The sequence below is a fragment of the Thunnus maccoyii genome, chromosome 17 (assembly GCF_910596095.1).
Source record: "Thunnus maccoyii chromosome 17, fThuMac1.1, whole genome shotgun sequence".
Taxonomy (NCBI): Eukaryota; Metazoa; Chordata; class Actinopteri; order Scombriformes; family Scombridae; genus Thunnus; species Thunnus maccoyii.
Genome location: NC_056549.1, coordinates 16119760 through 16135133, shown reverse-complemented (window position 1 = coordinate 16135133; position 15374 = coordinate 16119760). Strand labels below are relative to the sequence as shown.

At 40.7% G+C, this 15374-nt stretch overlaps 1 protein-coding gene across 4 annotated transcripts in view; it reads left to right on the top strand.

The window, feature by feature from the left end:
- The window catches only part of LOC121882364 (disheveled-associated activator of morphogenesis 1-like), a 52301-nt gene extending 37194 nt beyond the window's left edge, over window positions 1-15107 (top strand). For 3 of the 4 annotated variants that reach the window (XM_042390575.1, XM_042390573.1, XM_042390574.1), the window contains 23 exons: window positions 545-616; window positions 1217-1311; window positions 1704-2037; window positions 2131-2241; window positions 2355-2458; window positions 2977-3043; window positions 3148-3265; window positions 4232-4370; window positions 4571-4629; window positions 4731-4918; window positions 5025-5333; window positions 5444-5551; window positions 6602-6631; window positions 6979-7076; window positions 7163-7247; window positions 8687-8793; window positions 9533-9621; window positions 9915-10083; window positions 10304-10411; window positions 10704-10764; window positions 10899-11030; window positions 12261-12431; window positions 13591-15107. In XM_042390575.1, coding sequence (XP_042246509.1) covers window positions 545-616; window positions 1217-1311; window positions 1704-2037; window positions 2131-2241; window positions 2355-2458; window positions 2977-3043; window positions 3148-3265; window positions 4232-4370; window positions 4571-4629; window positions 4731-4918; window positions 5025-5333; window positions 5444-5551; window positions 6602-6631; window positions 6979-7076; window positions 7163-7247; window positions 8687-8793; window positions 9533-9621; window positions 9915-10083; window positions 10304-10411; window positions 10704-10764; window positions 10899-11030; window positions 12261-12431; window positions 13591-13803 — 2967 coding nt within the window. In that variant the 3' untranslated portion in view covers window positions 13804-15107. The remainder of the gene's footprint in view (window positions 1-544; window positions 617-1216; window positions 1312-1703; window positions 2038-2130; window positions 2242-2354; window positions 2459-2976; window positions 3044-3147; window positions 3266-4231; window positions 4371-4570; window positions 4630-4730; window positions 4919-5024; window positions 5334-5443; window positions 5552-6601; window positions 6632-6978; window positions 7077-7162; window positions 7248-8686; window positions 8794-9532; window positions 9622-9914; window positions 10084-10303; window positions 10412-10703; window positions 10765-10898; window positions 11031-12260; window positions 12432-13590) is intronic. The other variant, XM_042390576.1, reaches the window with a different exon arrangement.
- The last annotated feature ends 267 nt before the right edge of the window (window positions 15108-15374 follow it).

Genomic DNA, 15374 nt, shown 5'->3' with positions numbered 1-15374 from the left:
CAATCCACAGTTTTAACGTTCATTTGCTAATCTCAAGACTTTCTCAAGCAGCTGTGCTCTCTTTTCCGCAGTGGAATAACGACTTGTCACTGAAACTTAAGTGCCGGAGGGTAAAATGGGCTCCATATCTGTGTCGTCCTACTTTGAGCTCTTGCTCTACTTTTGGCTTTTGGCTATTTATGCGCTGGACCTTCTGTTGTGTGTGTGTGTGTTTTTGTATGTTTCATGTCTTTCAAAGCTAATAAAGTGAAAAAACCATGGAATGAAGTTCCCCCGTCTGCTTTGTAGTTACACTTTGATGTCTTCAGACATGTGACATGAACAAAATAACAACTTGTCCTCTCATATGACTTTCTGAAATATTTCCTTCAAGCATCAACTTCTCATGTAACAATTTCAAATCCAAATCAGGTCACTCCCGGTTATTCATGAGCCAGTCATTATGTGAACAAATCTTTTTTTCTAATTAACTCATCTTATGCTCATTTTCACCTCTGCGTCACTGTACATCATCATTAACACTCTGTCATTCTCTGTTTTTCAGGAACAAGAAGAGAACAAAAGTGCAACTAGTTGGCCAGAGTACTACATTGATCAGCTCAATTCAATGGCAGCTGTAAGTAATTTTTTAGAAAATAAAAAATGGCTATAAAATATTCCTGGAAGTGGGATCCCTTCCTGAGGTTTCTCTCTCTTTTTTCCTCGTTCAAGAGTTTCTCCTCATCCAAATTGAGGGTTTACGGTTTTATATTATAAAGCCAAACAAATCTGTGATTTTGGGCTATAAAAATGAAACTCTCTGACTTGACTTTCAACTAAATGCAACTAAATATTAAAAAAAATAAGCCACCACAGCAAATAAGATATTTTTTTAAATAAAATATTTTTAATTGTGTTTCTTCTTTTCCAATAGCAACATAACACAACAATGTCTTTAAATGATATAATAATATCATGCAGCACACATGCTGGTTGTCACGTTCTGTCACGTTCAATTGAACCACAAGCCTCATATTTTGGCATTTTGCAATTTGGTAATCATATTATCACATGATCCTCTCATAATAAAACCAAAGAGCAGCTTTTTTTGCTTTATAGTTAAATCCAGTGGCGTGCTTTCTGGAAATTAATTTTTCATTTCCTTGTAACATGAAAATTTGCTTTATTTTGCTTGTATGACTCAGATCTTTATGATGTTTAATCTTTTGTTGGACAGAGAAAAACCCTTCTTGCTCTGGAGAAGGAAGACGAAGAGGAGAGAAACAAAACCATAGAGAGCTTGAAGACGGCTCTGAGGACGCAGCCTATGAGGTGAACAGAGCTGAAAATATCCTCCTTTCTCCTCTTTTTATTTGTTCCATCTCCTCCCTGTCCTTTACATCCTTTATTGTCGTCACATCTCCTCTCATTTACCCTCCTCTCACCTTGTCTGTCACTCTTTTCAGCTCCTTTACAACAATATGTAAATGAGTCCTTTAAGAACTGAACACTCGTAAAGGTCACTGCAGCATTGGTTAAAGATTTTTCATTGATGTAAATTTACATTAAAGGAAACATTTCAAAGCTTTTCACTACACTTGAAAACTAAATGTCTCTTATTTTGCATCACATTAGGACATTTGTGCATTATAATCATATTTCACATTAAAAGTTAAAGTTGTCACTAAACTAAGATGATCTCCCTTCGCCTGCTCTTCTGTTAGGTTTGTCACTCGCTTCATCGACCTGGACGGCCTGACGTGCATCCTGAATTTCCTGAAGAACATGGACTACGAGACCACAGAGTCGCAGATCCACACGTCGCTGATCGGCTGCATCAAGGCCCTGATGAACAACTCGCAGGGCCGCGCCCATGTCCTCTCTCACTCCGAGAGCATCAACATCATTGCCCAGAGCTTGGCCACAGAAAACATCAAGACTAAAGTGGCAGTTCTGGAGATCATGGGAGCCGTCTGTCTCGTGCCTGGAGGGCACAAAAAAATACTGCAGGCCATGCTGCACTACCAACGCTTCGCCTGTGAGAGGACTCGCTTTCAGGTGAGTGGGAGCAAGACACGGTGATTGATAATGCAATTTAAAAGCAAAATTGAAAAGATATTTAACACCTGTAACGACTTGTTCCCCTCACAGACACTTATAAATGATCTGGACCGGAGTACGGGGCGATACAGAGACGAGGTCAACCTGAAAACAGCCATCATGTCCTTTATAAATGCAGTGCTGAGTCAAGGCGCTGGAGAGGTGACCTCCATTTTTTATATATATATATGTATATACTATATATAGACACTAGAAGGTCGTAATTTCACGTGATGTCATTTTTTTATTGTGATTTTTCTTCTTTTTAAATTTAGACAAGTTTGGAATTCCGTATCCACCTCCGATATGAGTTTCTCATGCTGGGGATCCAACCTGTGATCGATAAGCTACGTTCTCATGAAAACTCCACATTAGACAGGTGAGACGGAACCAAAAAAACTGTCGCAAAGTGTAATTTCCACTTTGAATTACTTTTACTGTGCCAGAGTGGTGCCAATAGGAGTTTTGTTGATCAGAGGTTGAAACATTAAATCAAAGAAATGAGGCACAGTCTGGGATAGATTTGGTGCCAGAGAACATGCTTGGAACTTTCAACTCCATAAAACCTCAAAGTCATGCACAGAAAGAGCTGGTTATTAGAAAACACACTCGTACTCACCAAATACTGTTTTTCCTTGTTGGAATCTTGTCGATGTTGTATTGTGTATAGATTGTAATACCCCCAAATTTGTGATTTTTGATACTGGATACTTGATATTTACAAATTGACTCTACTTGACTATCAGATCAACAAAACAACAGACAGTGTACTGTCCTAAAGAGAATGTATTCGATTGTGTATTTCATCATTACTTTTTAATTTTAAGTAAAGAAAGTGCAGTGTTCCACATTTTCAGGCTGCCTCTCTAATCCAGTCTTTCCCTCTCACACTATCAGGCATTTAGACTACTTTGAGATGCTGCGGAACGAGGATGAGCTGGCTTTGTCAAAACGTTTCGAGTCGGTAAGCAAACAAAAAAACAACAAAAAAACACCCCCTTCCTCTTGCATTTTTTGTGTAGTACCTGAAGGTACTGATGGGTCTGATATTTTACTCTTCTGCTGCAGGTACACATAGACACCAAAAGTGCCACCCAAGTTTTTGATCTCATCCGCAAGAAGATGAACCACACTGATGCATACCCGCACTTTATGTCTGTCCTGCATCACTGTCTCCTCATGCCACGTAAGTGTTACTTTGAATTATTCTTTACTGGACCGCAAACTCTGAAACATGGTTTGACAACTATTCATCCTCACAGAGATACAGTTAAAAATCTTCTATGTTGTAAAATGTGATTAAAAGGTGCTGGGAAATTTTAAAAAAATACTGAAATTTAATGAGGCTCCAAACACAGTAGTTGTGTTACTCCCACAAAATAAACACTGTAGCTTTTGGTTTGTGGCCAAAAAGATAAGTATATTGACTTTGTGCAGATTAGCCACTGCAGATTTTGGATAAGCACATTCCCAGCCAAACTGCACACTGCACTTGGGTAAGATTCAGAGTCAGGGACTGTTGTTGGCTTTTGTTTATTCTTGTCACAGTTTTTCTGCGCAATTTGCATCCTGATTACTGTCAGCCAGCTTTCCCACAACAACTGACTTGACAGAGAGCCACCAAACAGCTGCTGCAGTAGCCATTTTCTTTAATGATGCTTGGATGCTTAATATCCTCACTTTTTTTTATAAGGAGTGGAATTAACACTTGAGCTGCAACTACCGGTCATGTGGTTGTACACAAGACTTAATAAACTTGTCAGCCTGTGATGATAGAAAAGAGAATGAAAATAATGTTATGATATGATGCTTTTAACATTTTCAAACATCCAGACACACCAGTATCAGGAGGCTTGTGTGTGTTTTCAAGGTTTTCAGGCGAGATAGCGAGGCAGGAGTAAACATGTTGTCCACCATGACAGATGTGCTCTCACCCATGTGTGACGAATGCATGTGTCACCTTGTAACCGTTAATTATAGTTCCTCTCTTGGGCTCATCAGTGTAATTTTAGAAAATGCCTTGACCCATCATTTCCATCGTAGTGGGTTGTTTCATCATAGCAACTGCTTTGGATCCAACTTTTGTCAGCAGTTCTGAGATACGAATGGAGATGCTAATCAATATCTTTTCTCTCTCTCTCTCTCTCTCCAGACAAGAGAAGTGGTAACACAGTGCAGTACTGGCTGCTGCTGGACCGCATTGTCCAGCAGATGGTCTTGCAGAATGACAAAGGTCATGACCCCGACGTCACACCACTGGAGAATTTTAACGTGAAGAACGTTGTCCGGATGTGAGTGCTCGAATCTGACCCGAACAAACTGACACATGAATGAGCGCATGGAACAGATTGAACAATGTAGAACAGTGCTGAGAAATCGAAAGACGTGCTCAACAATGTTGGCTCAAAAATAGTTTTCCTCTTTTAAGACCAGAAAAAACAATGGTTGCTTTTCAGTATGGAGCTAATTATGTGTGTCTTCTTCTCTGCAGGCTGGTTAATGAGAATGAGGTCAAACAGTGGAAAGAGCAGGCAGAGAAAATGAGAAAAGGTGTGTATGATTATAAAATGCTTAAAGTGTAATTAAGGAATTGGAAGTCACACGTGATGAATATACTGCAGCAAGCTCACTGATTTGGACTCCCCCCCCAGAGCACCACGAGTTGCAGCAGAAGTTCGAGAAGAAGGAGCGTGAATGTGACGCCAAGACGCAGGAGAAAGAAGACATGATGCAGACGCTCAACAAGATGAAAGAGAAGCTGGAGAAGGAAAGCACCGAGCACAAGAATGTCAAACAGCAAGTGGCCGAGCTCACCGCCCGACTGCATGAACTCAGCACTGTACGTTGTCTTTTACATTTACTGTGTCGCCTTGGAAACCACTGTCCTGTGTTGCTAAGCTGTAAAAGATTTTAAACCTCACTGGTGTTATATTTGCTCCCCACAGAGACAGGCTGCTGTTGTTCCAGGCGGTCCACCCCTCGCCCCTGGTCCTCCCGGCGGCCCTGTTCCTCCTCCACCCATGCCAGCATTTGCAGGTATGTGCCCGCCTCCCCCGCCGCCTCCTGGGGGCATGATGCCTCCTCCACCGCCCCCGCCTCCTCCTCCGGGTGGGCCACCGCCTCCTCCTGGACGCCCACCAGTCGGAGGAATCCCTCCGCCACCAGGAGCACCCCTGGGACCGTCTCTGAAGAAGAAGACCGTTCCCCAGCCAGCCAATCCACTCAAATCCTTCAACTGGTCCAAGTTAGCTGAGGTGAGAACAACTGAGACATAAAAACATGAAGAAGAAGTTCAAGAAGTTTAGAAACTTGAATTTATATTCTGAGAGTTGAGATATAAAATGTCTTATTCTCCTCTGCTCAGAATAAGCTGGAGGGTACCGTTTGGATGGAGGTGGATGATGCCAAAGTTTTCAAAATCCTGGATCTGGAGGACATAGAAAAGACCTTCTCAGCCTATCAGAGGCAGCAGGTACTGCGTCTGTTACTGCTCATCTCTTCATCTCACCAACTGTTGCTTTCTAGTGCTGGGGAGGGTTGGGGGGTAGATTTGTTGGGGTGGGTGACTAAGGGGTCAGCTGGTTTGCATTTTTTTGATTTAGATTTGGCTTTTGCTCAGATTTTCTAAAAATTTCTCCCGTTTTGCAACTTTTGATTTCTCAAGAACAGTTAGAGAAAGGGGAAGGGAGAGGTCAGATCTTTTTTTAACAAAAATGTAAAAATTTTCCTGAAATAAAAAAAAAAAAGAACAGAGAAATTACTGGTTAGATTTTGGGGTTGATTTTATTTGAAGCAAAACATTTGTGCTTGATTTTTCTCACGTTTGAATGGAATGCATCTTTTTTTTTGTTGTGGTTTTGATCATTTTGCCATATGTGATTGAAAATGCATGAGTGAGCTGCTGAGAATTAGCTATTTCCTTCTTGTGGCTTTGGTTTGCAATTAGTTTAGTTCTAGAAAATCCTAATCAGTAGTATCTTCCATTTATTAGTCATACAGAACTTGAAAGAGCATGTCTTTTTACACCGTAGACAAAAAAAGTTCAAGATGTCTAGTTCAGTCTGAAGTAATTGTTATCAGTACTGAAACACAACCTTTAGCGCACGCTACACACATGACAATACTTGAAAAGGGTACAAAATTAGTAAATCGATGTTTTTCTCTTACGTCACATCCACAGTTTTAAAAAATCTGTGGTGATTATTTGTACTCTGTCATCCTGATAACCTTCTAAAAGACAAACGTGACAAATTTAAAAGTAGACACACCCAACAGACCAGTTTCTTATGTACACAGCATGTGATCTATAAGCACGCAATGATCAACAAGCACGCACACAACGGCGCCGCTCAACAACCACTCATGTCTCACTGCTGCTCACTTCATTACTGATGGATCCATTGATGTCTGAGTGCTTACTGAGCTTTGATTCATTCACTGTTTGTTTTATGGGCTGCAATCACACTGCTTTACTTATTCTAATGAATGCTTACATCTTCCCTGCTTCTTGCCTGCATTTTAGGACTTCTTTATGATCAATAACAGCAAACAGGTGAGTGCACTTACAGTACAGTCTGCAAACTTTTTCCCTCGTTGTGAATGTTACACTCGATGTCCTTTTGTACTTTCAGCTGCGTGTTCTTAGTTCATTTGTGTCCAACATAATATAAAACAACCTTTGAGACTTTTCCACTTGTCTTGTTCACTTCATGTGACGACCCCCCCGTGTGACTGTGATCTGAGCCTTTGTACTGTATAATCAGCTCTTGCCTGGGATGTCAGGGCACGTGTCAGTCAGTCCTCATTGTCGTGTGTTTGTGGGTGACCATCTGTAACTAAAATAAATGTCTTAAAATCACCTGTTGCACTCTAACCTCTTTACCACGCCGCCTCTCACAGAAAGAGGCCGAGGACGACACGCTGAGCTCCAAAAAAGTCAAAGAGCTGTCTGTTATCGACGGCCGCCGAGCACAAAACTGCAACATCCTTCTCTCGCGGTACGTTTGTTACAGCATATTCAGTGTGAAAATAAAACTATCGATACAAAACAAGTTATGACGGACTTATCTGTTGTGTGCTGCAGACTGAAGCTTTCAAATGAGGAAATGAAGAGAGCCATTCTAACCATGGACGAACAAGAGGACCTTCCCAAAGATATGCTGGAACAGGTACGTCTTCAGGTTTCCTACAAGCTTAGTTGTTTCTCTCTTTGAAAAGTGCTTTTATTTATCACAAGACGTTTGTTATTGCTTAATTGGAAGAAAGCTGACTTTCCCTCTTACACTCACTGGATTCAGGGTGTATTAGATTTTATTATAAGGTAAAAAAAAATACATATATTTGGGAGGAAAAGGTGCTGAATTCAATCGCATTTGACTTTGATTTTGGGAACATGTAGAAAAGTTGCAACTTAAAGGACCAGTGTGTTGGATTTAGTGACATCTAGCGGTGAGGTTGCAGATTGCAACCAACTGAGAACTTCCTCTCCCCTTCCAAGTTTGAAGGAGAAGCTATGGTGGCTGCGAAAGTGTTTGGTTTGTCCATTCTGGGCTACTGTAGAAACATGGCGGTGCAACATGGTGGGCTCCTTGTAAGAGGACTTGCTCCCTGCGTAGATATAAAAGGCTCATTCTAAGAAAACACAACAATTCTTATTTTCAGGCAATTATACACTAATTAAAACATACTTATGAATATTATATTCCATTTCTGCCAAGTCACTAAATTCTACAGACTGCACCTTTAAGTTTTGACTATATAATCTATGAAGAACAAAACGTGTATGTGTGTATTCATGTATGTGTATATTTTTTTTATATGTTTTGTTGGGTTTTATAATAACATAGACTGAAATTCCCATTTTTTTCCCAGTCACTGCTTGCTGGAACTTTAACAGAAGGAAGATGAAGGGGATATGTATTTCATTGTTCACTAAAAATAGCTGCAGAGCAAAGTGATGCATGTCAGCAGCACCATTCAGCACCTAGTTATGTTTTCAGAGCGATCACAGCTAAACTGTGCCAAGAAAAATACATCACCATGTGTGCAACAACTTTCACTAACAATATATTTAGCAAATATTAAAGATCCCCTCCAGACACGTATTAAGACATATTAAAAAAATACTCTGCTTGGAACAATAATGATGAAATGATATAGTTTTCTCAGTGTTTGTGCACTAGAGGCTTCAAGTTTCCACATCTCTCTTGTGTAAGTTGCATACTGATGGCTTCCAAACTATTTGTGATGTCACAAATCACGCTTGTAGGCCGACCCCTTAAAATCTTATTTTTAGTGAGCTCAGAGGAACTTTCCCCCAGTAGATGAAGTGAAAACAACCTTGTAGTCAAACTCTGCATATACAGTGAAGCTCAAACATCCAACTGAAGGAACAAGAAGAAAAACATATTTTTGAGTGGAGGGAGACTTTAACATTATTAACAGTATTATTAAGAAAACTCCATTCTCTCACGTCAAGTTCTTGATTTCTTTGCAGTGTTGAGAGACAGTCAGATGCAGTAGCATTTTCTCTGAGACTCAGCCATATTCACCCACTAGTTAACAATAACAAATGCAGCTGACTGACTGAATATTTCTCCTCCATCAGTTGCTGAAGTTTGTCCCAGAGAAGAGTGACGTGGATCTCCTGGAGGAGCACAAACATGAGCTTGACCGAATGGCCAAACCTGACCGCTTCCTCTATGAGATGAGCAGGTACTTTAATCATGTAGTGTTTTCTTTGTAATTCACTACTGAACAGCTACTAATCTCGGATATGACAGCGCAGCACTCAGGCCTGTGACAAACAATGGCCATTGTTTCTTCTTCGTCAGAGCTGATAAATGAAATGACTTGTGGGTTTCTACTTAGCAGGGAACAATGGGTCTCTGTGAATCACTATTTCTAAATTGTGTTGGTGGATAAATAGAGTCAGTAATGTAAAAACAGCATTTGTGTTGCAGTTCTGTAAACAAAACCGTGTAGGATAAAAAGGAAACATGTCACAACTCGGCCGCTAACTGCATCAATGCTGAAACACAGTAAGACCAATAAAGCTAAGAACAAAAACTTAAGCATAATGGAAATAGAAATCCAGCAGTTTTTAAATAATTGACTGCAGTTTGACATTTTTTGGTAATTTTTGCTAAAATATGTACTCAGAATACAGAATGACTGGAGGACAGATGTCACTGTGATATTCATTAGCTGCAGAGTCAATGGTTTATAAGCTGAAATAAAAAAAACTCTCCCAAAAATAAGCTTCATTACCACAACTAAAACTTTGTACTGTACGTACCATTTAGTGAGCACACAGGCGGTTTGCTTTATTTTGCTCAAGCACAATGTCCTTGTTTGTGGCATTTGTCTACATTTGTGGATTTCCCGGTTTATAATTTAATATTTTTGTCTATTTTCGTTCTTCTCTGACATGCATTTTCCATTCCCCGTCCAGAATAAACCACTACCAGCAGAGGCTGCAGTCTTTATACTTCAAAAAGAAGTTTGCAGAGAGGATAGCTGAGATCAAACCCAAAGTTGAAGGTGGGAAAAGTCTCATGCATCTGTGACATGAACTTCAATACATTATTTAATGAAAGTGACAATAAAAAAAACATCTATTTTAACTTAAGGAAACTATTTCTTTAAAAACATCTGTGCAGCCATTCATAATGGCCTCTAAAATCCTTATGTTTTCTGTTTTTATACTTTTTGATATTTGCTGAAGAAAAAATGTGCCAGCTGCTAAGGCAGATGTTTTTAATAGTCTAAACATAAATCACTCAGGTACCTTGAATCCACTAGAAACTTAAATTTTCTTTGTTTTCATGTCTCAGCTCTGACAAAGGCATCTAAGGAGGTTTTACACAGCAGAAACCTGAAGCAGCTGTTGGAGGTGGTGCTGGCCTTGGGAAACTACATGAACAAGGGTCAGAGGGGGAATGCTTACGGCTTCAAGGTGTCTTCACTCAACAAGATTGCTGACACCAAATCCAGTATTGACAAGTAAGAGCACTATATCAATTCATACATCCAAACTTTGCTAAAATGGCATGGAATATATAAACTTCACATCTGGAACTGGGAAATGTGATATCAATGAAGCTCCACGTTGGTATTCATACCTGAACATCCATCATAAAAGCAGTATATTGCACGTTTTGACACATTGACTACGTTGAAGGTTGGTTCAACTCAGAGTGCTGGTTCATCTGTGTGTTTGCAGGAACATCACTCTCCTGAACTACCTGATCACCATCCTGGAAAAGAAATACCCCAAAGTCCTGATGTTCCAGGGAGACCTGCAGAGTATCCCAGAGGCAGCCAAAGTCAAGTAGGTGGATCCTTTCAGAGCCGTGGTTTCCAATCTGGGGGTCGGCACCAGGATAAAATTGAGGGGTTGCAAGATGATTAACAAGATTGGAAATAAGAAAATAAACATTCTGCTACATAAATGGTGTTTACTTTTTTAAACATTCATCTAATCTTTGCCTCTTGATGAAATAGTGCATAGTTGTACCTCTTCATGTCTCTAAAAACTATTCAAGTTATCCAATCTTTGAAGAAATTCTTGCTTGCAACTGATAAACACATGTAATCCTTCACCTTTCTGTCTTTTATTGCAGCATGACTGAGCTGGAGAAAGATATCGGCAACTTGCGAAGCGGCCTGAAAAGTGTTGAGAGCGTGAGTCACAATGATTTATGCAGTAATGTTTTGTATTGGTCATGCATTTATACAATATTCAGTGCATGACTGTGACTCTTCTTTTTTTTTTTTTTAATTTCTCTTTCAATATCCTCCAATTTCTCTACTCTCAGGAGCTAGAATACCAGAAGAAGCGACCGCAGGAGCTGGGCGACAAGTTTGTGTCCGTGGTGAGTCAATTCATCACTGTGGCCAGCTTCAGCTTCTCTGACGTGGAAGATTCTCTAACTGAGGCCAAAGAACTGGTAAGTCCCCGTGTTTCTGCAGAATTTTAAAAAAAAACTGACTGCCTGAGCAGACCGGACAGAGCCAATGACACATGTAGATAAAGAGACTGAAAGCTCGCATCCCATTTCCTCTGAGCGCAGCTGTTTCTACATGCCTTATTGACCTCATCAGTCACCTTTCTAGGAAAGCTCACAGCAGGAGTGAAGTGTTTCAGCTTCCTGCTGCAGCGCCACTAGCACTTTACTGGTCAGCCTGCTCGCGACCATGTGTGCAAAACAAGAGTGAAACCAGGAACAGAGGCAGAGGGTTGGATATTGTTTTCACCATTGTGTCACTAATGCAAAAAGAAGAAACAAACCCGGATTCTACAGATTGCCATTTTACAAGAAAGGGGCTCCATTAAGAGTTACAACTAGAAACCTGAGCATGTTCACCTTTTTAGGGGAGAGCTCGACACCCTGACGTTAGATTTATGTGCGTCTGTCCAGGTTTATTGGTGCAAGGCAGGAAGAGTTTTTTATCTTGAGCATGCTCCCCCCTCCCTTCCCCCCCAATGTGTGTGTTACATTGACCCAAGTGCTCAGCTTGTCACATGGCAGCCATTAGTTTCTGTGAATCATTTACAGTGTCCCACAGTTAAATATTTGAGTGGTCCTCTGCACTCATGATTGGTAACCAGAGAAACTGCTGACCCTTTGAACGACTCCTTCCTTCTGGTAAAAATAAACTTACATAAAAGTTGTTTAGGCATTTTTGTCACATGCAGACATCATATTGTCACTTCTTGATGTGAGGAAGGAAAAGACCTCCAGTATCATCACAAACAATTGGATGCACATGCAGAAAAACATTAATGAAGCCTTCATTTAACTGATGAAAATATTTTTCACCACTAGATAAAGTTGGCGTGCCACAGACAGAGCTGCACATCTTTGAAGCTATATGTTCTCAACATGATCTCACATCTGGATGTTCTCCTTTTTAACTTGCTGGGAAAAATACCCAACAAACACGTTGCCTTAATTTGGACCCTGGCTCCAGTCTCCGGCCTCAGCTGTAATCAGTAGTCGGTCAAATCTGGGTTAACGTGGCCTTCAAAGCCCGACTTTCTGGTACCCTGCTCTGATTTCAAAGAGCTGAGACCTAATGAGTCCCCTGTAAAACAGTCAAAGACGGATAAAACACGGTTCTACTGTGTCCTGCTGTAAATCTAATCCTGTGTGCCCCTTCTCTCTCTGGTTCCACAGTTCCTGAGGGCAGTAAAGCTTTTCGGTGAGGATGCCAGCAAGATGCAACCAGATGAGTTCTTTGGCATCTTTGACCAGTTCCTGCAGTCGTTCTCAGAGGCTCAGCAGGAGAACGAGAACATGCGGAAACGCAAGGAAGAGGAGGAGCGCAGGGCCAAAATGGAAGCTCAGGTATGTTGTCGTCCCTCGTTTCAACATGATCCTCAACAGAAAAAAACATGAATCACTATAAAAGACTTATTTTACCTCTGGAAACAGAAGAAGTCAACAACGTTCTTGAATTAATTGCAGTCCATAAGTATTATAACTTGAAATATTGTAGAAAGTCAGAATTAAAGCGAGACTTATGAACAATTAAAAGTTGAATTCATAACCAATAAAACCCACCTTTGATCATTAATAAACTCTGGCGTTTAGCTGTTACAGCCTTATTGGCCTTTGGTTGTCCGGTATGATCAGTAGCAGCTTATGTTAGCTAATGCTAGCTAGCTTTAGCTTTAGTGAGCAAACTTTAGATAATTATTGCTGTTGCTATCGCTGACCTTATTGCCCCATTTACACCTGGCATTAACGTGTGATCTGTGTAAATATCCTGTAAGGTAAAATGTATGAATGTGGTTATGTTTAATGAAGGTTTAAATGCAACCAGAACACATTGTGATCGGATTTCAGCTACGTATAACTGACTCAAGAAAATATCCACCCAGCAAGTTAAAAGGTCACCTAACTCCACCTCTTCCTGCTACTTAAGCTGCATTGCAAACATCTAGAAGTAATATCTGTAGCTAGGATGTCTTCCCTCCAAAAAGTGATCCCTCCCTTGACCTGGGAGGCTCCATATTTGTTGACAAGTCCGCCACACCAATTTACATATTGAGATCCATTTACAATGCGAGCAGAATGAGGACAATGAGAATGCACATTAATACCAAGTGAAAATGGGGTAAAGGTCACATGCCCGACTCAAACCAGGGACATTGTGGTTCATGGTCGACTCCTTAACCTTCTAGGCAAGGCAAGTTTATTTGTGTAGCACATTTCTACAACAAGGCAATTCAAAATGCTTTACTTAGAGCATAAAAGGCATCTGGACAGACTATAAAAGGAACACAAGGCAATGTAAAAAGACATTTAAATAAAAAGAAGCAGTCTGCCAGTGCTCCACTGTTGATGTCTTTAAAGCAACTGATTCAGGAGAATATTGTGAAATGGAGGGAAGTTCAACTGGCCATCATCTTGTAAATATCCATTTGTGGCCACCATGGTTGCTGTTACATGGTCTTTCTTTTCTGCGAAGGTATTCCAACAGTCTTTATTTCTGTGTCACCAGCTCAAAGAACAGAGGGAGAAAGAGAGAAAGGCTCGGAAAGCAAAGGCAAACGGGGAAGACGACGGCGGCGAGTTTGACGACTTGGTGTCGGCGCTGCGATCAGGCGAGGTCTTCGACAAGGACTTGTCCAAGATGAAACGCAACCGCAAGCGCATCAACAGCCAGACCACAGACTCGAGCAGAGAACGACCGGTCACAAAGCTCAACTTCTGAGTGGTGGTTGAGGTCATCATCCTTGTTTCTCCAGTTCAGCCACCCCCCTCCCCTCCCTTCCCCTCCCCTGCCTCCTGTTCATCATTAGTTTTTTCGGTCGAACTGATATGCACATTCCTCAGCACCCTCCTCCATTCCCACCCAGCTCGGCTTGATAAACCATGGCCTTGCACCGTCACCGCGGAGCCACACATACAGCACAACATGTTAAGACTTTTCATCCTCTTGAGTTTTTGATGTTAAACGGAGCAGAAGCCAAATGCTGTTAACAGCCAAATCAGATATTTCCCACTGGAGAAACAGTTTGGTCAAATTAAATGTTTGTTATCGTGCAGGAGGACGTTTTTCCCCGCTGGAGAGAGTTCCCTTCCAGGTGTAAGAGATGCTCACAGATCGATAGGATCCGTTCTGTGTGGTTTTTGTACGTCAGAATCTATGCACAGAGTGAAATGTGCAGCTAGTAGACTTTTTCCGGGCTTGATGCTCGATCCAAACAGGAAGATGATTCCATTAAAAACACAAGGGGCCATTTTGTACGGACTGATTTCGTAGATTGAGAGGGGCTGCTTTCACATGCCTGAATTGTCCAAGTGATAATTTTTGGAGAAAGACTGAATCTGAACTTGATCTTTACGCTGCTGTTCTCTTGCAGGACTGAGACAAAAGTGGTTTTAACTGCAAGCGACACGGCTAAGAAGCATTTTTTTTTTCTATTCAACATTATTGACGTGCAGCATTTATATATCTGATCACTGTATGTTTTATTTTCCTGTTAAGAGCTGGCCTTAACTCTGTTGATTTTAATTGTTGAGTGGGTACTCTCCAGGCCTGGGCCTAATCTGCAATTTCTCAACAAGTATGGACACTCATGTCATAGATTACATATATCTATATATAAGGTTGCGTGCTTGTTACACATGCACATATAAAGTCATAATTACTATGCTAAATGCCATTAAAACCATACCCAATCAATGCAATACACTTGTTTCCCTTCTGATGGGAGTGCCCTGCTTTAAGTTTTTACTGAATAGATGAAATATGTTTCCTGTACGCTGGCTGGATTTACACTGCAAAGAAAAAAAACAAACAAAAACTCAGATTTTAACTCTTTGTGATCCACATGTGATATTTTCATTCTTGTAGAAAACATCAGATGTGGAAGAGACACCTTTGATTTTAATTTTCCCCCTCAGCTGTGTAAATCCATCCAATGTCTGATACTGTACCTCCATTGGACTTTTATAATTTAAATATTGCCTTCCATTGTATGATGACCTGAGGATAATAAATGGGAGAAAACATTTTGTTTTGTTGTATTTAGTTAATCAGCAGATGCACTTGAATGAACATGAGTTCTCAGCTTATTTCCTTTGGTAAAAGACATTTATTACCACCAGGAGTAAGAAGAAGTAAAGAAAAAAGATTTCTGGCTTAAACTTCATGGACCCTGATAGAAAGTACAGTGGTAGCGCCACCTAGTGGTCAGTAAGTGCTACTGGAGAGGTCTCCTGTGTGGTCTCAGTCAACCAAAACCTTGTTATGACCCGGCCTAGAGGAAACCCTGACCC